The sequence below is a fragment of the Elgaria multicarinata genome, chromosome 3, assembly GCF_023053635.1.
Source record: "Elgaria multicarinata webbii isolate HBS135686 ecotype San Diego chromosome 3, rElgMul1.1.pri, whole genome shotgun sequence".
NCBI classification, from domain to species: domain Eukaryota; kingdom Metazoa; phylum Chordata; class Lepidosauria; order Squamata; family Anguidae; genus Elgaria; species Elgaria multicarinata.
Window position 1 is genome coordinate 5367212 of NC_086173.1, and position 20996 is coordinate 5388207.

The 20996-nt window shown below is 46.7% G+C and overlaps 1 protein-coding gene across 1 annotated transcript in view; it reads right to left on the reverse strand.

Annotated features, from left to right (window-relative positions):
• The window catches only part of CACNA1F (calcium voltage-gated channel subunit alpha1 F), an 84514-nt gene that overhangs the window by 44140 nt on the left and 19378 nt on the right, over nucleotides 1-20996 (reverse strand). Inside the window, exons 10-17 of the mRNA XM_063118931.1 lie at nucleotides 19840-19926; nucleotides 17011-17037; nucleotides 16745-16905; nucleotides 11547-11772; nucleotides 8217-8424; nucleotides 4866-4986; nucleotides 2205-2298; nucleotides 490-544 (exon numbers count right to left, since the gene is read on the reverse strand). Coding sequence (XP_062975001.1) covers nucleotides 490-544; nucleotides 2205-2298; nucleotides 4866-4986; nucleotides 8217-8424; nucleotides 11547-11772; nucleotides 16745-16905; nucleotides 17011-17037; nucleotides 19840-19926 — 979 coding nt within the window. The remainder of the gene's footprint in view (nucleotides 1-489; nucleotides 545-2204; nucleotides 2299-4865; nucleotides 4987-8216; nucleotides 8425-11546; nucleotides 11773-16744; nucleotides 16906-17010; nucleotides 17038-19839; nucleotides 19927-20996) is intronic.

Here is a 20996-nt window from a genome sequence, read left to right on the forward strand (position 1 = left end):
TCATTCCAGCTTTTGCTCATGCAGCTTTATACCAAGTCACATGTAGCTGGTAGCTCCACCGAAAACTGGCAGTTCTTTTGGAATCAAGAGGTGGAGATCCTCCTGACTTTTCGTTCTGATCTTAAAAACAGCCATGCTGGGGGCTCTGGTTTTGACTGGTAAAACAATGCTGGGTAGATACCTTCAAGAACAACGACACCACCATGCCATTTTCTGGAACTAAAATCCCTGAGTTGTAATGAGCCTGAAAAGCAATGTAGCTGCAAAAGAATAAAGGAACCTGGATCATGCCTGTATTTTTGACTGAGTGGTGGATTTAGATCCAGAAATTGACTCAGGAGACCTGAGGCGGGTGGGAGGTTTAATACAAAACCCCTGTTTTGGGGGGGCAGGGTTGCTACTCTCTTTCAACATTCTCTCTCTCTCTCTCATACACACACAGTCAGTTGCCGCATGCTCAGAGCTAAAAGTCAGGGATTGAGTCTTCACCTTTATATTTTTCTCCTCTTTCTCATCGCTCTGCTCCCCTTCCTCCGGCAGCTCTCTGTATTGTGACAGGAACAAGTGGAAAGAGAGTGTCAGAAGACAGAAAGAAAAACACCAAACTCTGACTCACATCTGCAGTCTGAAAGGGTGGCAGCAGGGGGCCGTTTCGGTACAGTACCTCATATTCCTAAAATCATCATTCAAGAGACGATTAATATAGCACATTCTTTTTGGACCTAACCCATTGCCTTATTCATTCTCACAACAGCCTAGTAAGGTAGGTCATCAGTGTGTAGATGAGAACCTCAAGGATAACCCACTCAGTCCAGAGCTGAGCTAGGACCTGAGGTCCACTGTGGAGCAGTATTACAAATAACACAACGGTCACTAAATTGCACTACCAAGAGGCAGACCAAGGGTCCCTCCAGTCTTGCCTTTCCAATCCTGGCACTCTCCAGTTGTGTTGGACTGCAAGTCCCATCATCCCCAGCCATCACACCCATGTGGGGCTGGTGGCTGAGGTGATGGGAGCTGTAGTCCAACACCTCTGGAGGGTGCCAAGTTGGGGAAGGCTGATCTAGTCTGTTTCTCAACAACAGCCACCTGGAAATTTCTGGAATGCTCACAGGCAGAGAGACCACGAAGACCACGGGAATTAGTCCATGGGCCACAGGTCTACAAAGAGATAATTATTACCATCTAGAGTGTATAATCAAGGTAGCCTTTTTTTAATAGCCTATGACCCTGGTAAAATTGTTAGCCGTGATAGCCTTCAGCATTAAGTAGCTTTCACGAGAGGGGAAAAACACCTGAATTGTATAAAACAAATTGGCAGAAGGTAATGGCCAAGCCTCCTTGTCCAAGGACAACCCCACCCTTCCTTTGTTACTTGCACCCAGCATCTGGCACTCAAAGCTATACTGCCTCTGAATGTGGAAGTTCCATTTAGCTAGCCATTGCCAAAAGCCATTTCATCCTTCCATGACCAGACTCCATTACTCGTTAAAGCTTCTGTTGATCCTCCCAAAAGCTGCAGAGTCAACTTAGAACTCCCAATTCCCATCTTCCAGAAGATCTCCTTGCCTTCCCAGGCAGGAATATAATAACCAAACACTCATATTTGTTTATTTAAAATGTTCCTTTCCTTTCTGGTCAAAGTCCTCACAGTACAATGAATCAGTTCAATGAACTCTTCTCCAGCAGTTAGCCTGGAGAAGAGAAGATTGAGGGGAGACATGATAGCACTCTTCAAATACTTAAAAGGTTGTCACACAGAGGAGGGCCAGGATCTCTTCTCGATCTTCCCAGAGTGCAGGACACGGAATAACGGGCTCAAGTTAAAGGAAGCCAGATTCCGGCTGGACATCAGGAAAAACTTCCTGACTGTTAGAGCAGTGCGACAGTGGAATCAGTTACCTAGGGAGGTTGTGGGCTCTCCCACACTAGAGGCCTTCAAGAGGCAGCTGGACAACCCTCTGTCGGGGATGCCTTAGGGTGGATTCCTGCATTGAGCAGGGGGTTGGACTCGATGGCCTTGTAGGCCCCTTCCAACTCTGCTATTCTATGATTCTATGATTCTATGAAACAAGCAACTGTCCAAAGCTCCAAATTGAACAGCAGTGGTTCAACTGGCTCTCTTCCCTATCCTGTCAATACACAATCCATGACTTTTCCCTATAGCGTATCCCTACATTTGCTGGATTAGGGACAGTTCTCACTTCTCCTTGTGCTCCTCCCCCTTGGAGGAATTGATATTGTCCCCATCTGCAAGGTTGTCCACAGCAATGGCCAAGAAGACATTGAGTAGGATATCTGAGGTTGGGCATTTAGGAAAAGCTAACCTGATGCATGGGGAAGTGGCTTTGACCCAGTACATTCACAGGAAAGGGCTGCAACCCAATTAAAGACACCACATTTTAAGAAGGATGCAGATAAACTGGGACAAGCTCAGAGAAGAGCAACAAATCTAGAAACCAAGTCCTACAAGAACAGATTGGAGGGACTGGGTATATTCAGCTTTGAGAAGAGAAGACTGAGCAGGGATAAGATTGGACTTTTCAAGTAGCAAAAGGGATTGTCACACAGAACAGGGCCACAACCTGTTCTCTATCATCTAAGACTGTAGGAAATGAAATAACAGTAGGGTGACCAACTGTCAGGATTTCCCCGGATTTGTCCTGGTTTTTGTTCTTTCCATGGTGTATGGGGGGTTTTCTATAATTTTCAATAATGTCCTGGAATGACACACCTTCCCCTTTAAGGCTGCCATTAGCATGGCAGGAGGGAATGACATGCTTTCTTGAGGCACGTCATTCCCCCACCCCGAGCTCCAATTGAGGTCTTAAAGGGGAAAGTGGGTCATTCGTGGACATTATAGAAAAGGCCCCAATTGGAGTGGATGGTGGTGGTGCAGAATGAAATCCTTTCCCCTCCTCCACTCCAATCGGGTTCTTTAAGGTGGCGGGGGAATAACGTACTTTCTGCAGGACTCAGAAAGCTGCTTCCCCACACACACACTAGGTGTCCTCTTTTTTGGTTTCCCAAATAGGGTCACCCTAAATAACAGGCTTAATTTACAGGAAGGCAGATTTCAGCTGAACATCAGGACAACCTTCCGAACGGTCAGAGATGTCAGACAATGGAACCAGCTGCCTAAGGAAAAGGTGGTCTCTCCATCGTTGGAGAGATATTCAAGCAAAGGCATGGGAAGGAACGCAAGTGCGAACCTCGTGGCGCTGAGGGGGAAGGCAGCAGGGGGGCAGGAACGAGGCAGCCAGGAGGACGAGGAGAAGGACGCCAGGCACCTGAACCACCTCTCCTTCCTCTGGCTGCCTATTCCTCCCTCCCCACTTTAATTTTTTATTGATTGATTACATTTATATGCTGCCCCATAGCCAAAGCTCTCTGGGCGGTTTACAAAAGTTAAAAACAGTGAACATTATCTGTATTTGCACAGCTGTGCAGATACAGATAATAACAATTTTAAAAAAAGAAGGGGGAGGAACAGCCCTGTTCCTCTCCCCCCTCCCCCGGTTTTTATTTTTAATTTTTGAAGAGGTGCGGAGCCCGTTCCTCTCCTCCCCCCCCCCCGCAATTTCTTAATTATTATTTTACACGGGGCACAGGGCTCTCCTGAGGTCCTGAGGTTCTCCCCCTTCCATCCAGTCGATGGTGACCATTCAGGGGGCGCCCATGAGCTGTGAGCCTCTGCTACCAAAATAGTCGGGGGTAAGTGCCTGACTGTTTTGGAGCGGAGTTTCCAAGGTTTGCCCCCAGATGGCTTCACAATAGCAGCTGCATCATGTAGATGACGTGCTACTACTGCAAAGCCACCCTGGGGCAAACCTTTCGTGTAGACATGCCCCAGGGGTTGGACTGGATGGCCTAAATGGCCCCTTCCAACTCTATGGTTCCTCCATAACACTAATTTGCATAAATGTTGCATAAGCGTAAAAACAATAGTTCTGGAGTGAGAAGCATTGCTTCTTTGTTTTTAGATGATGCAAACGTGTCGTAGCAGGCGTTATCTTTTCCTTTCTTTAGCCCCTGCATGGAGGAGATTTAGGGGAGGAGTAGATAGTTGGAAAGGTTAAAGTCCCCTAACTGTGCATGGTGGTCCTGATCCGGATTAGGGGCTGTGTGTTTACACTAAAGTAAATAAAAAGGTTAGAATGAGCTATGCACTAGACATTTAATGTTGCATGTAGATTAGCCCTAAGAAACCACCATAGAGCTGGCCGTTACAGAAAGGACAGCTGGACAACCACCTGTCAGGGATGCTTTAGGGTGGATTCCTGCATTGAGCAGGGGGTTGGACTCGATGGCCTTGTAGGCCCCTTCCAACTCTGCTATTCTATGATTCTATGATTTGGCTCTAGTTAATGGGTTCAAATGTGTAATTAAGGGTCAATTAACGCAATCTATTTGTTCCAAGGAAAGCTAGCAACCCCACCCAGGTGAACCGGAACACAACAGTCACCCTTGTGATCATACCCCTCTGTGGGGGAAGGTGGGTGCATGACACACTGTCAACAACAGGAGATGGGTTGCGCACAGTTCCTCATCCAATGTGCAGTTGACCCAAGCTTTTATGTTCAAGCCGACAAAGCCTTGCAAATCTGGGCAGCGAGGGTTGGGCTAGTTTAAAGCCCCATCCTTGTAAAGATATTAAGGTGATGCCTTTTATTGGAACAGAAAGTGGTCCAATAAAAGGTGTCCTCTGACCAATAGTTTCATCCATTTCACAAATGGAATTAAATTTGTGGGGCAAACACACAGCTACACATTTCTGTACTAATTAACAATCCAGCAGCCCAGCATAATCCTTCTGGCCTTAAGATCTGCTAACCTTCCCTGCCAGCCCAACAGTCAAAGGATACAGTTGCCACAAATGAAGAGGATGATGAAATAGACGCAAACCAGCATGCCAGGGAAATAAGGGCCTCCGTAGGCCATGATCCCATCATACATCACTGCATTCCAGTCCTCCCCTGTCAGGATCTATAGCATAGGCAGGGAGAATAGCAAAGATGGGTTATGCTTGTTCCAAAAGCGCTCCTACAGCACGGTTCCTTGAAGTATTTCAGTAAGCCAAACGTAGTCTTGTCCCAATGAGTCCTGGATTCCTGATCCTTACAGGGCTTTTTTATTAGGGATGTGCTCCGCTTCTAATCGGACCGGCGAATTAGAAGCGGAGCGGGGTGCTTCGCCTCCCCTTAAAGCGGAGGCGAAGAGGATTGGGGGGCCAGCGGAGCGTTGCGAAGAGGATCGAGGTGAAGACGGATCCTTCGCCTCGATCCGGAGCTCCGCAAGAAAGGTAAGTGGGGTTTACCGGGCCCTGCCGCTGTCGCTGTCGCCCATGCGGCGACAGCAGCAGGGCCCAGTAAACCCCCCCTCCCTCCTCTCCTTTACTTGCATCCGTCCGCGGTCCCTCGGCTTCTTCAATTGAGCCAGCGGCTCAACCAGGAAGTCTAGGCCGCACTTGGACATCTAGGCACGGAGCGGGGGTCCGTGCACACCCCTATTTTTTATACAATAGAGATTGAATGAGAGTTGTCTCATGAGAGACACTGCCTGCCTCTCCTTATGTATACAAGCAATTCTAGGCTGTTCCAGCCACACACGGCCTCCTATGTGGAGCCATTCACAATACATTTTGATTTGAAAAGGTATTGGAAGTACACAGAGGCTTTGCTTTCTCCCTGAATCCTTAAACCCACTAGGGAGTTAGGGTGAATCACAATTTCCTATGGCTTCTCCCACAGTGTTGCTGCTGTTATTATTATTATTTAATTTTTGGTGGTAAGGAGAAGGGAAATAAGACCTGTGTTTCCATGAGATATTAGAATATTAGGTTCAAATTAGAAGTGATGAAGGCAGGCCTAACTGGAAGTTGTGAGGCAGGGAATTGAACACATAGACTGGGTTCACACAATACACTAACCCACACTCAGTGGTTAAGGGTGGGTTGTTGTTGAACCTGTGGGTTAACATATTCTCTGAAACCAGAACATTTTCCACAGGGTGACTTGTTAACCATGCAGGTTGGCTTTTTTCTCAAACAAGCCACCTTGAGTACCCATGGCTTGTTGCTGGGTTGTTCAGGGTGGTTAACAGCCCCATAATTTAGGCAGAGGGGCAACAGCCCATAATTTTTGGCCTTAAAGCATTTATTTTCCCCCTGGTGGGAGTTCCTTCCACTTTTGGAGTCCCACCAAGGGGGGAAAAAAGAGAGCTGAGGTGTAGCACTTACAGGGTGAAGAACACATGGATTTGGCAGCAGGGCTGTCTGGAACAAATTAGTTTGGTGCTTAATAAGTACACCTCTAGTATTTGACAGGATACCTTGGAGAAGAGGCTGATGCTAGGGAAAGTGGAAGGCAAAAGGAAGAGGGGCCGACCAAGGGCAAGATGGATGGAGGATATTCTGGAGGTGACAGACTTGACCTTGGGGGAGCTAGGGGTGGCAACGGCCGACAGAAAGCTCTGGCGTGGGCTGGTCCATGAAGTCACGAAGAGTCGGAAACGACTGAACGAATAAACAACAAACAACAATACTATTGAATTCTGAGTTCTTCTGCATACTAGAGTCAACAACACTTCTATTATGTACGTGATCGTGTTGCTTCCTTCAATTGTTCCCTAAGCCTGCTTGCAGGACACGCCTGAGTAAGGAACCTCAGAGCTCTCTCTAAGATCACCCACAGGTCTAGGGAACCTGCATCGACCACTGATGTCATTTCCCCCAAACCCTGAGCAAATGGCGGAGTTGGACTCCTGAAGAGCTTTCAGAAGAGTCTTCCCTTGGCCCTAAGGGAAGTGGGGTACAATCTGGTTATAATTCTGGTTACTAGCTGGTTACAATTTTCTAGAAGTCTTTACACTGTTGTTGTTGTTGTTGTAGACTCCATTCTCAGGGCCAAACTTGAAAAGATACTAGAATGGGTTTTTAGAGGTAAGCAGGAGCAGGGACTGAATCTAGCCTAGGGCCTGGGTGGAAGGACATGAACTCTTACGCACACACACCCATCACTCTCCACTCTACACACACACACACACACACACACACACACACTGCAGTACAAGTCCAGTTTGGGGACCCCACGCTTGCAATTTGCATTAGAAGAAAAACTTCCGTTGAGAAAAAGCTCCCAAACTCCAAATGTTAATAAGAAGGACAAGAGGCCTGATCCAGATTGGGACTGTAGTGGGGAGGCATCTCACACATGCGTCCATCAGGGTCCTGAGTTAGATAAAGTCCCCACGCCTGCCATTTCCTTTTTTAAAGCCTTTCACGGAATACCTAACTGCATGAATGGTATCCTGTTTGGTATCTAGTTTGGCCCTCAGACCTCGGTACCAAATAACACAGTGTCTCCTAAGGCAATAGGAGGTGTGTGTGTGTGTGTGTGTATGTGTGTATGGAGTAGGAGTCGTCAAGCCACACAAGTGTAGGCCTAGGAAAGGGGTAGGCAATCACTAGAGGTTAGGGGGTCACATTGCCTGCTGCTGTTTCTGGAAGTTGCCACTGCCAAAATCCCAACTGTTCTGCTGAGAATCAAGGTACGCTTTCCCCAGGTATCCTGTTCCCAGCAGAAGTAGGTTGACCAACTGTCAGGATTTCCCCAGATTTGTCCTGGTTTTTGTTCTTTCCATGGTGTCAGGGGGGATTTTCTATAATTTTTAATAATGTCCTGGAATGACACACCTTCCCCTTTAAGGCTGCCATTAGCATGGCAGGAGGGAGTGACATGCTTTCTTGAGGCACGTCATTCCCCCACCCCGAGCTCCAATTGAGGTCTTAAAGGGGAAAGTGGGTCATTCGTGGACATTATAGAAAAGGCCCCAATTGGAGTGGATGGTGGTGGTGCAGAATGAAATCCTTTCCCCTCCTCCACTCCAATCGGGTTCTTTAAGGTGGCGGGGGAATAACGTACTTTCTGCAGGACTCAGAAAGCTGCTTCCCCACACACACACTAGGTGTCCTCTTTTTTGGTTTCCCAAATAGGGTCACCCTAAGCAGAAGCGCACTCCGTCTGGCTGTCAAGAGCTAGTCCTGCAGAGAAACAGGGCTGCAACTTTAGGGTGCACTCTTGCTTGGCATGGGAACTGGCAAGGTCAGAGGGAGCGTGCAAAGTGTGAGTAAAGAGGGCAGCGCTGGCTTTTTAATGGCCCTCTCAAAGGGCCCAACTTCACAACCACCCTCGCTTGAGCTGCATGTATGCTTTTACCTGGAAGACGGTGAGCAAGGCCTGAGGGAAAGTGTCAAAAGTGCTGCGCTTGGTCTGAGTCTCATCAAAATTGAACTTGCCCCCAAAGAGCTGCATGCCCAGCAAGGAGAAGATGATGATGAAGAGGAACAGCAACAGCAGCAAGGAAGCAATGGACTTCATGGAGTTCAACAAGGAGGCCACGAGGTTGCTCAGCGAGGCCCAATGCCTGGAAGGGAAAGCAGGTACGGGTGAGTGGGTTAAGCAAAATGCAGCGGCCAGATTGATTTCGGGAACCAGAAGGTTCGACCATATAACACCTGCTCTGGTCCGCTTGCGCTGCCTGCCTGTATGTTTCCGAGCCCAATTCAAGGTGCTGGTTTTGACCTATAAAGCCTTACACGGCTTGGGACCACAATACCTGACGGAACGCCTCTCCCGACGTGAATATACCCGGTCAGGTATATTCAACATCATACCCGGTTCAACATCTAAGGTCCTCCTCCGGGTGCCTACTCCAAGAGAGGCTCGGAGTGTGGCAACGAGGGACAGGGCCTTTTCGGTGGTGGCCCCCAGACTGTGGAACGATCTCCCTGACGAGGCTCGCCTGGCGCCAACGCTGCTATCTTTCCGGCACCAGGTTAAGACTTTCCTCTTTGCCCAGGCATATGGCGGCACATCTTAATTACCCACATGTTTAGTTTTTAATCGGTTTTTAATGCTTTATGTGTGTATGCTCTGTGTTTTAGAGTTTTAAATTTTGTATACTTGTTTTTACCTCAATTTAAGAATTTCTGTAAACCGCCCAGAGAGCCCTGGCTATGGGAGCGGTATATAAGTGTAATAAATAAATAAATAAATAAATAAATAAATTAAAATTAAGCGGCCTGGAGCAGTTGGGAGAGGGCTCCCTAGAAAGTGCATCCTACTATTAGAACATCCTCTAAAGACATGAGATGCCATTGCGGGGCAGCAGATGACCGGCGACCAAGCTGAGAGCCTGTGTCTAACGCACAGGGGATGGCAGGAGACCCAGGAGGGGACAGAGCTCTGGTGGTACCTATGGTTGGTTTGTGGAGCTGCCTGAAGAGGAGCAGCAGGAGTGGGAGGGGAGCGCCTCAGCTTAAGGCCGTGGAGGTTGGGCTGAAAGCTTTGAGGCAAGAGTTGCCCAACCTGAGGCGCCACATTTTATGTTTTCACACGCAACTGGGCAAAGAGTGGGGCCAAAATACCAAAATTACCAGCATGTTTTACTTTAAAGCACTTCGTGCCAGGGACTAAGTCTTAGGAGAGGCATTTCAACCTTTCCGAATGGGGAGGGGGGAACCATGCAAAAGCTGGGAAAGTACCAAATGATTGGGGGGAAGTGGGGGGGGGGGGAAGGGGCCACAACTTTGTGGCATGGGGAACAGAGCTGACCATCTGAGGAGCCCAACAGGGCCTAATTTGGCCTCTGGTCCTGAGACTCTGCACCCCATCTTTAAGGGGTCAGCTGAGGAATTAAGCTCTTCTTCCTCCTGTTGGGGTCGTCCTCGGGCTCAAAACCCTCACAACAGCTTTACCACTGAAGCTAAATGGGTCTCTCTCTCTCTCTCTCTCTCTCTCTCTCTAAGCTGCCTGGATAGGAGAGCAGCTATAGGACTAGATTTATTAGGTCTTCAGATTTTTGGCAGCAGAGGCTGCTGGTGGCTCCAATTTCATTGGGGCTGGGAATCCATTCTGGATTTCAGTCAGAACTGGCTAGAACTCTAAAGGAGCTATCCAAGGTGCTAAACCAATTCTTGGAAGCTGGATCTAAGCTCCTCCGAGCTCTTGGGGAAGACAGGAGAGAAGCGAAACAAATAACAGTGCAATCCTATGGGATCTGCCCTTGATATTTTTAAGTCTCCAAACCCGGAGGCTTACATATATTTAATTCAGAGCAGGAGGTGCAGTGGAGATGATCCGCCTCTCCCCTGTACCTACCACTCTGCATTTCAGCTAGATGGGCCTTTTTGCCTGTCTAGCTGAAGTAGGGTGACCATATTTTGGAAACCAAAAAGGAGGACAACATGGTCACCCCCAAGGGGGCATGTCCAGTACCAAGGTGGCATGCCCACCCGAACATAGCCTTGGTCACATGTCTGATTTTACAGCACACATTTAAGACAAATCTGTTCTACATAACATCTTAATGTTAAAATCGCTGAAATAAAGAACAAGTGAGAGATTCAATGTATCTGAAACTAACTTCACTCACTCCTACTTTTGTAGGTTTTGCTGTACTTTGAAGCTTTTGCTATACTCTGTGTGTTACATTCTCCCCTTCCCTCAAATATCTTTTCTGACTGTATCTTCACTCATTGCAAGCTGCTGTTGTTGTTAACAGGGTTTGCTACTGGCCCCAGATCTGTTTCAAATTTGGTATGGCTAAAGCTCTACCTAAAAGCTATCACGGTGCCAACTTTCAGCTCTTTATCTTTAAAAATGACAGTTTAAAAATAATAATTTTAAAACCTCATTTTTAAAAAAAATCATAAAAAATCAATGGATGAACGGATCTGTTTCAAATTTGGTGTGGCTAAAGCTCTACCTAAATCCTATCATGGTACAAAGTTTCATCTCTTTATCTTTAAAAATGATGATTTTAAAAATAATAATTTTAAAACCTCAATTTTAAAAAAAATCCTAAAAAATCAATGGATGAACGGATCTGTTTCAAATTTGGTGTGGCTAAAGCCCTTCCTAAGAGCTACCATTGTGCAAAGCTTCATGTTTTTATCTTAAAAATGACAGAGTTATAAGCATTTTTTGTTAATTCCTATTAGAGCTGCTCTTTGGAAAAAAAAATCCGGATTTCCCCTCCCCCTCCCCGATTTGCCATCAAAAACCCGGACAAATCCGGGCAAATCCGGTCATATGGTCACCCTAAGCTGAAGCATCAGGGAGGCTAGAAAGGCCTCAGGATGTGGTATAAGCCAGCCTTCCCAGTCCCCTCCCCACCCACTGGCATGCCCCTTTTACTTCCCCTCTAATTTTGCAATCTTGGAGAGGCAGCTGGTGCAGTTCTCTCCACACTGGCTGTGATGGGGAGGGAGCTCAGATTCCTGGACCCGAGGTCAGAGCAGTGTCTCTGATCTCAGAGCCAAGAAAATGAAATATCCACCACGCCCACCCAGACTCTATCTAGCAGCCATAGGATTGCTCCCTGTAAATGTTAATTATGATCACCTCCTCAAGTGATACTTACATACTTCAACATAAAATCATCTAGCAACAAGCAAAGCCACATGAATATGAAACTTCTCTTAGGCAACAATCTTGTCTTCTGCTATGAAATGCCTCAACCCCAGCCAACGACTGCCCCCTGACCTGGTGACCTTGAAGATCCGTAGGAGGCGGACGCAGCGCAGCACAGAGATTCCAAGAGGCTGCATGATCTCAAACTCTACCAAGACGGTCTCCAGGATCCCACCACAGACCACAAAACAGTCAAAGCGGTTGAAGAAGCTGACAAAATAGGCCTGCAGACCCAGGCTGTACATCTTCAGTAGCATCTCCATGGTGAACAGCGACAACAGTACTTTGTTGGCATAAGCTGTGGGGATGAAAGATGTAGGGTAAACTCAAACTAAAGCTCAACTAAAAACTTTTCTTTTTCCTAAAGCTTTTAAAACTTGATGTTGTGCAGACTTTATACTGTTAGTTTTACCCTACCCTGTGCCTGCTTACCCTACCCTGTGCCTGTTTGCATTCTCTTCCCCTCCTTATTGTTTTACTATGATTTTATTAGATTGTAAGCCTATGCGGCAGAGTCTTGCTATTTACTGTTTTACTCTGTACAGCACCATGTACATTGATGGTGCTATATAAATAATAATAATAATAATAATAATAATAATAATAATAATAAGATAGTAAGGTTCGCAAACTGTGGTCCACAGTTCACTAGCAGCCTGCGAACTCTATTCAGGTGGTCCACAGAAGGGTGCATTTGATTTTTTTCTCTCTCTCCTTAGAATGGGGATCAAGGCTATTTTGATGAGGGCTGGATTATTGAACAAGCTAACAAGGCCCTGACGTTGTGCCAGTGATTTTCATAATTTGGAACCAGTGTAGCCTACTAATTTTACAAACTGAAGGGGCACTTCTCAGTGGCCTGGCCTACAGCCTGTATTTTTCATAATAAAGCCTGGTTTTGACAAGGATGCTGGTGCTGGATTTAAATAATAATAATAATAATAATAATAATAATAATAATAATAATATGATTTATATATATAAGTCTACTAAATGGCCCGCCAAGACTCACAGCTATTTTCATGCGGTCTGAGAGTTTGAGACCCACTGGTGTGTGGGGGGGGGAGTGGGGAACAACAGAATGTCTCATGCTTCAGCATAGCCTTGGACAAAGGCACTGCTCCTACGGCTTAGCATTAATTCAGTGCCAGACAGCACACTGGTACAGACCATAGGAATAACACTACTTTCCAGTTCACAACAGCAAAATGGGAATAGGAAACGCAAAATAATTTGAACTGAGTGGAGGGGGCAGGATAGAGAGAGGAGCTCTCCACCCCTCACTTTAATTCTCCCATGCATGCCGCTATTGTAGTGGTGGGCAACTTGTAGCCCTCCAGATATTTTTGCCTACAACTCCCACAATCCCTCACCACTGGCTATGCTGGCTAGGGATGATGGGAGTTGTAGGCCAAAACATCTGGAGGGCAAAAAAAGTAACCCACCCCTGCCCTATTCCCAAATCTTGGCAGCTGAGGGTATCACACAGTGGCCTGGGTTTGCACAATTGCAGAAGGAAGAATAACCTGATGTGTGCCCATGTGCTTTGTAGGGTTATGGGTGGCTTGTTACCTACGGCAACAAGCTTCCGTGGTTGGGTTCGTCCAACTCCACAAGCTGAGCTGCTGAGGGTAATTATGATGATCTCCCTAGCTTGCGACTGGCACATGCAAGGTGGTTAGCAAGCCACCATTGCTTATTGATCACCCTGCAAGCGTGCGAACCAGACCATATACAGGATACTTTTGGGTGGATGAGGTCTGCTGATTCCAAAGTATTTGGGGGCAAGTCTACAGGGTCTAATGCAGAGATGGCCAAATGGGAACCTGCAAAGCAAATAGGGCGAAGGGTCACCCAGGGCAGCCTTGGGTTAGCAGAGGGAATAACAGCACTTCACATTGACATCATGCGCTCAAACACTTCAAAACGATTTGTCAATCTTAGCTCAAAGCTGGCCAACGTCTGCTCTCCAAGGCCGTTTCATTCTCCAGACTCCAGTCCAGTGATGGGAAATGCCACACAAATGGATGAATAACCAAGGTCCATAATGAAACTGGTGCCAGTTGGGCTTCCCAGTTATGGAGCACCTGTGTTACATATGAACGTATAGCTGCCTTGAGCACTACTTTTATCGGAAAGGTGAGATATAAGCAAACATATACATATTACATACTTGTTACCTACAAAGATCAAAGGGGGGTGTAAAATAGAAGTGTGGAGTACCCTAGCTCTATTTATACAGCTAGGGTACATTTTTCTTTTCCTTACAGCTAGGGTACATTTTACAAGTAAAACTGTGGGCAACCTTTTTACCGTGCCTTGATTAACATTTGGCAGGGCAGGCAAAGGCCAACAGTGCGATATGGCTGCAAGAAAGGCAAATGCTATTTTGGGCTGCATTAATAGAATGCAGCTGGACCATCTGTCAGGGATGCTTTAGGGTGGATTCCTGCATTGAGCAGGGGGTTGGACTCGATGGCCTTGTAGGCCCCTTCCAACTCTGCTATTCTATGATTCTATGATTCTATGATAAGTATAGCTTCCAAATCATGTGAGGTACTGGTTCCTCTCTATTCAGCCCTGGTTAGGCCTCATCTAGAGTATTTGCGTCCAGTTCTGGGCTCCACAATTCAAGAAGGACGCAGACAAGCTGGAGCGTGTTCAGAGGAGGCCAACCAGGATGATCAGGGGTCTGGAAACAAAGCCCTACGAAGAGAGACTGAAAGAAGTGGGTGTGTTTAGCCTGGAGAAGAGAAGATTGAGGGGAGACATGAGAGCACTCTTCAAATACTTAAAAGGTTGTCACACAGAGGAGGGCCAGGATCTCTTCTCCATCCTCCCAGAGTGCAGGACACGGAATAACGGGCTCAAGTCAAAGGAAGCCAGATTCCAGCTGGACATCAGGAAAAACTTCCTGACTCTTAGAGCAGTACGACAATGGAATCAGTTACCTAGGGAGGTTGTGGGCTCTCCCACACTAGAGGCCTTCAAGAGGCAACTGGACAACCACCTGTCAGGTGCTTTAGGGTGGATTCCTGCCTTGAGCAGGGGGTTGGACTCGATGGCCTTGTAGGCCCCTTCCAACTCTGCTATTCTATGATTCTTTGATTCTATAAAATTGCCTTAGAGGCTGTAAAGGGAAGAGTAGAAAGATCCCAAGAAAGAGCTTGAGTCTTCCTTGGAAATCCTCTGTACATGCCTCACTAGCATGGCTGATATGAGCGTCTGAGAATTATTATTTATTTATTTATTTATTACATTTCTATACCACCCAATAGCCGGAGGTCTCTGGCTATTAGTGTACTAGGGACACATGAGATTAGAATGCTAGATATCGGATTTAGGTCGCTTTCAGAGAAATCATAGCTGAAAAGAGAGGGCGGCAGCCAGTAATGTGAACATGTGACTAGCTTTTCCCAATAGGTAACCAGTATAATTAAACCATTAAAGCAACTCAATTTAATTTATAGAGATAAAGTTAATAAGAATTTGAAACAAGCCACTGGACAGTTTGTGAATTGTGATAACCAAGTTGATTATTGTTTCTAAGCTTTAATTTTGTTTTTAAAACAAATAAAAGATCATGTGAACCCTCCTATAGATCAGATTTTCTCAAAGTAGGCCCGGAATAAAACATCCTATGCCTTGAGTTCTTAAACAGCAGGAGAAGGAGTCACAGAAAAATGTTTGAGCTGGGGTTTGAGGTGGGAGGCTGGGCTTCTTTCAGGAATACAATCGTGACTGAAAGCATTTGGCTGTGTGATCTGAGGCTGGAACTACATATTCTATCAGTCTCCAGCAGAGAGAGACAGAGAGAAGAAAAGCAGGGCTATTCCTTTTTCTCTGCTGAGAGACCACCTGCCTTTGGCTCTCCCTCAACTGTCACCAAGTGGCAATCACTCCATCAGGCTGCCTGAACAGTTTCCATCCCAGCGGGTCATTATAAGAACTGTAACTTTAAGGAGCAGAGCTAGAGTTTGTTGTTTTCCTCCTCCCTCCCCATCTCTTTGTCCTTTTGTGTCGTGTCTTTTAGATTGTAAGCCAGAGGGCAGGAACTCTCTTGCTTTTATACTGGTCTGTAGCTGCTCTGGGAGCCTTTTCAGCTAAATAGTGAGGTTAAAATTAACCTTCAAAGCTTTTCACGGTCTAGCTCCTTCCTATCTCTCCTCTCTCATCTCACACTATTGCCCCGCTCGTGCTCTTCGCTCCTCTGATGCCATGTTTCTCGCCTGCCCAAGGGCCTCTACTTCCCTTGCTCGGCTTCGTCCATTTTCTTCCGCTGCCCCTTACGCTCTTCCAGAACATTTGAGAACTACAAGTTCAACTGCAGCTTTTAAAGCTCAGCTAAAAACTTCTCTTTTTCCTAAAGCTTTTAAAACTTGATGTTGTGCAGACTTCTACTGTTACTTTCTACTGTTAGTTTTACCCTACCCTGTGCCTGCTTACCCTACCCTGTACCTGTTTGCATTCTCTTCCCCTCCTTATTGTTTTACTATGATTTTATTAGATTGTAAGCCTATGCGGCAGGGTCTTGCTGTTTACTGTTTTACTCTGTACAGCACCATGTACATTGATGGTGCTATATAAATAAATAAATAATAATAATAATAATAATAATAATAATAATAATAATAATAATAATAATTAAAATCCTTTTTAAAATTCCCGGCGTGTAGCTGGCACCTCAAAGAGCAGCCATATGCTGTTTCTCACTAATAATAAGGCAAAATGGGTGACACAACGTCAGGACATTGCAAGTTGGCCTGCCCCTTGCTCCATTTTCTTGGCTGCCACTGGAGTGAGGAGGGTAAGGTCGAGAAACCCACAACGTGACAGTTCATGTCACATGACACTATAAGGGGAAGAGGAAGAGGAGGTGATAGACGGCACCTGTTTCCAGGCACTGTCATCATGATGCGAGTTGGCTGTAGGACACGAAGAGCACACTGCAGGCACACATCTCTCTACCGGTGTAGGAGTTTTGTTTAAGAGAGAGATGGGGTAGCAGGATTTTTTAAAAACAAACGAACTATAGTTTGGCATAGAATGTGGGCAGCCTCATCGCCCCGCCCCACCCTACCTGCACCCCTCAACCAATCGTATCCCAAAGTCTCATTTAAAATGATGAGCTCCTGCTTCTCAGCCCTACCCTGACCCCAAAAGGCTAATCAACCCCCCTTGGGTGCCTTCCCAACGCTGCCCTTAATGCCTGGGCAAGGCTCGCTTGGGGAAGCCCGTCTCTCTTCCTCCCCACATCTTGCAGCCCCCACCTTGGATTTGCGTGAGCCAGTCGGGCTGCCTGTAATGCTCAGAGGCAATGGTGAGGGTGTTCAGGAAGACAAGGAGCAGCACCATCCAGTAGAAAGAGACCGACTTGACAGCCAGCCGACATTTCTTCCGGAAGAGGCGGTTGAAGCGTCGCATTCGGCGGCTGTGGGAGAAAAGGAAGACGGAGGGTGGGTGGGAACAGAAGCCGCTGATGAGAGAAGGAGAGCAGAAGAGGGCAGGTGGGAAGGCAGCCTTTCATTATACTCACCCGAATTTGGTCTTGGAGAGCTTGCCTCTGTGAAAAAGAGGAAAACGTGAACAGGAAATCGAAGAAAGCTCTCCACTACAACTGAAAGCCCGGCCACCCCATCCCAGATACCCACTACGAACAGCCATAAGTGTATCCAAGCTGCAGAGACAACTGTCTACAAAGGAACTCCAGAAAGATTGTCAATGATGAAGACCTTGTGTTGAAACGCGTTTGGCCTTTTTACTTCACGTTGTTCCTGTTAGATATTAGTTCTTGTGCAATTTGAGGTTGCACTTTTAACGCAATATTATGGTTAACCTTTGTTTTATTTTTGTACATTAAACATTCTTGTTCTATTGTTCTATTGTGTATATTTTGTTGTTTATTCGTTCAGTCGCTTCCGACTCTTCGTGACTTCATGGACCAGCCCACGCCAGAGCTTTCTGTCGGCCGTCGCCACCCCTAGCTCCCCCCAAGGTCAAGTCCGTCACCTCCAGAATATCATCCATCCCTCTTGCCCTTGGTCGGCCCCTCTTCCTTTTGCCGTCCACTTTCCCTAGCATCAGCCTCTTCTCCAGGGTATCCTGTCTTCTCATTACGGGGCCAAAGTACTTCAGTTTTGCCTTTAATATATATCTTTTTGTTTGGTATTAATGTGTCATATTCCAAAACCAGAACAAGGGTACCATCTTTTTTTCTTTTCTTTTTTAAAAGATCTGCCCTGTATCCTGTACTTTTCAATTAAGCCGGAGGTGCGGAAATTAAGCAGGTGAAACGCATTTCCCAACACTGCTTTTCTCCATATCAGGAAAAGCTTCATTTGGTACATGAGCAGGCTGTGAAGGTGGTGGTAGGAATGACAATCCTGGAGTCCATGTATTCCACCTGCTTGACCCCCGGGGTTCCCTACAGGTGTGCTTAGGGCACTTCCCTTGCATTCTGTAAGTTGCTTTACTCAGCAAAGTTGCAAAAATCTTTTACTGATACAAAGAAGGAAAGGGCCTAGTGTACAATAGGGACACCACAGGTGGAAAGAAGTGATCTTCTGACGCAGGGTGGAATCAGAGACACGGGGATTTGGTGTGAGCTTTAGAGAAAACTGACTTCTCAGAATGCTTTGTTCTCTCTTTCCGTAAGGTTTCTGGAGCAAGCAAGAAATAGTAAAAACTAAAAATGATCGATATCAGATATATCCAAACAAGCCTGTCACGAGAAGGATCACCTTTTAAATTCTGGCTAGCGATGCTCAGTTGCATGGGCTAGGCTGCAATCTGAGAGCTAGGCCTCCCCTTTAACCATAAAGTTTAGCCATGAAGTCTGGAGCATCCCCACGGGCCTTAGGTAGCCTTGGCCCTGATGCTCAAAGGTTGGTGGCAAATCAGGGAACAATCCTATCACATGGAAACAGGCTGGCTAGACTTGCCTCTCTCTCACTCCTGCTGTGCCCAGGGTCCATCTTGCCGGTCTCATTGAGAAAAGGGAGGCTTGGTGGAGTGAGGACTTCCTTCTGCCAATCTTTGTTCTCCCAGATTCTATCAATCCTCTTTTCATGCTTAGCAAACCCAGAGGCACCGCTGCCATGAGGCAAGGTGAGGCAGTCACATGAGTGCAGACTTTGGCGACCATGGAAGATGGCAGAGTAGGAGACAAGACAGATCTGATGCGTGGGCACAATCTCCCCTGCACCTTTCTGCGGTGCCAGTCCTACTAAAGTGAACAGAAGCTGCTGAAGAGCACCCATGAATTGCGCCATATAAGGTGACAGGAGCATGGGTGCCGCAGGGTGGCTTAGGATGACCCTAGACATTGCTACATCCCTCTGGGTGCAACGCTTTGGACAGCTCCTTCAGCGTTCTGGATGGCTCTGACTGAAACCCAGAATGGATTTACAGCCCCACCGAAATCGGAGCCACCAGCCTCCACTGGGAATACGTGCAGTGGCTTTATATCAAATCAGACCAATGGCTCCATGACCATCTGTCCCAGAACTCTCTCCTCTTACAGGCAGCAGCTGTCCAGGTTCTGGTACAGAGGCCTTCCCTTTCTCAGCCACCCTTGCTACCTCAAGATCCTTTCAAATGGAAATGCCTGGGATGGACCCTGAGGCCTTTTGCCTGAAAGTGGGAAGGGAAGGAGTCAAGCACCCGTGTCTCTCATTCCCTACCTTGTAGAAGTCAGCCTGGAGCGCTGGACCACTGAACATTTAACATAGAATCATAGAATCATAGAATAGCAGAGTTGGAAGGGGCCTACAAGGCCATCTAGTCCAACCCCCTGCTCAATGCAGCGGGTTGGACTGCTGGAGACCCAGCGGTTCTCCAGCCCTCATCCCTGTGGCCACAAAGAGCTTTATCACACCAGCATTATACTGTGCAATCACTGACAATCGCATGCAAAGGACTCTGAAGTTTTCCAGCTCATAATCTGCTTTTATTATGAAGTACTCCCATGCATCCTGCTTTAATTGTGCTTCAAAGGCAAAACCCTCGCTGTATTTTGATACTAGTTTTCAAGCGTATCATCCGAGCGGCCACTGGGGCGCAGGAGCAGGATTTGAAGAAAAAAGAAACAAATGCTGACATCTGCGTAAGTTTTAAAGATAAAGACATCAAAATTGGCACAGTAATAGATATTAAGGAGAGCTTTAAGCATGCCAAATTTGAATCAGATTGGGTCATCCGTTGATTTTTTATGATTTTTTTTACATTTCCCCCCTTAAACCCATTTCCTGGTATACAAAGGATCTAGCCACCCGGTAGCAGCAACAGCAACAACAATGGTGACAACTTAGCACTGTAGGAGATAATTCGAGGAAACAGGTACGTGGGATGAAGCTGGCAAACTCACAAACACACGTCGCAGCAGTTGTTCTGGTGGTGTTCTTCGTCCCCAACATTCTCGGTATTCACTGAGGTGGTTTCACTGGCCGGAAGACTGGCTGGGGAGGAGAAAAGCAAGTGAGATTTTTCAGAACAGTAACAAAGCCTCCTATAGCCAGGATGGTGGGGGCGGCCCTCTAGATATTGAACTCCAAGCACCGCTGACCATTGGCCATTCTGGCTGGGGCTGATGGGAGTTGGAGTCCAACATCTAGAGGGTTCCCCACCCCTATCCTACAAATATCCAGGCCCCACTGAATTGGCATTAAAACTACAATACTGACACCCCACCTCAGGGCCACGAACCATTCGCTTGTCACTTTCATGACAAGGGTTCGCTTAACGTTCGAAAGGTCAAACTTTGGTCTGAATCTGAGGAAGGGTGAACTGGCCTTCCACGTTTGCCATCATTCTCTTTCACTGCTGTCACCTGTTTTGTGGTGATGGTGGTAGCGCTACTCCTACTGACGCTGGCTCGGGCCCACTGCTTTGTTTTCCCCATGGGCAAATGGTACATATACGCTGGTGGGGTCTGAGCTGTCAGTGAATGATTAGAAAAGGTAGGGTGACCCTATGAAAAGGAGGACAGGGCTCCCGTATCTTTAACAGTTGTATTGAAAAGGGAATTTCAGCAAGTATCATTTGTATATATGGGGAACCTGGTGAAAGTTGGAGGTGCCCTGCCCTCTTTTAAATCTGGTCACTCTAGTATAGCTCCTGCAGCTTTAACTGTTGTGATGAAGAGGGGATTTCATCAGGTTCTCCATATATACAAATGACACCTGCTGAAATTTCCTTTTCAATACAACTGTTAAAGATACAGGAGCTCCGTCCTCCTTTTCATAGGGTCACCCTAGAAAAGAGATCTTGGGGTTGTGGTGGAGAGCTCAATGAAAATGTCGACCCAATGTGCAGCTGCTCTGAAAAAGGTTAATTCCGTACCTAGGATCATTAGGAATGAATCTGGAAATAAAACTGCCAATCTCATCATGCCCTCATACAAATCTACATTGGGACCAATACTGTATTGCAGTACTGATGACTGCAACGCAAAAAGCGTTGCAGCAGCAGTAACAGTTGCAGAAAAGAGCAACCAAGATTATCAAGGGGGCTAGAGCAACGCTT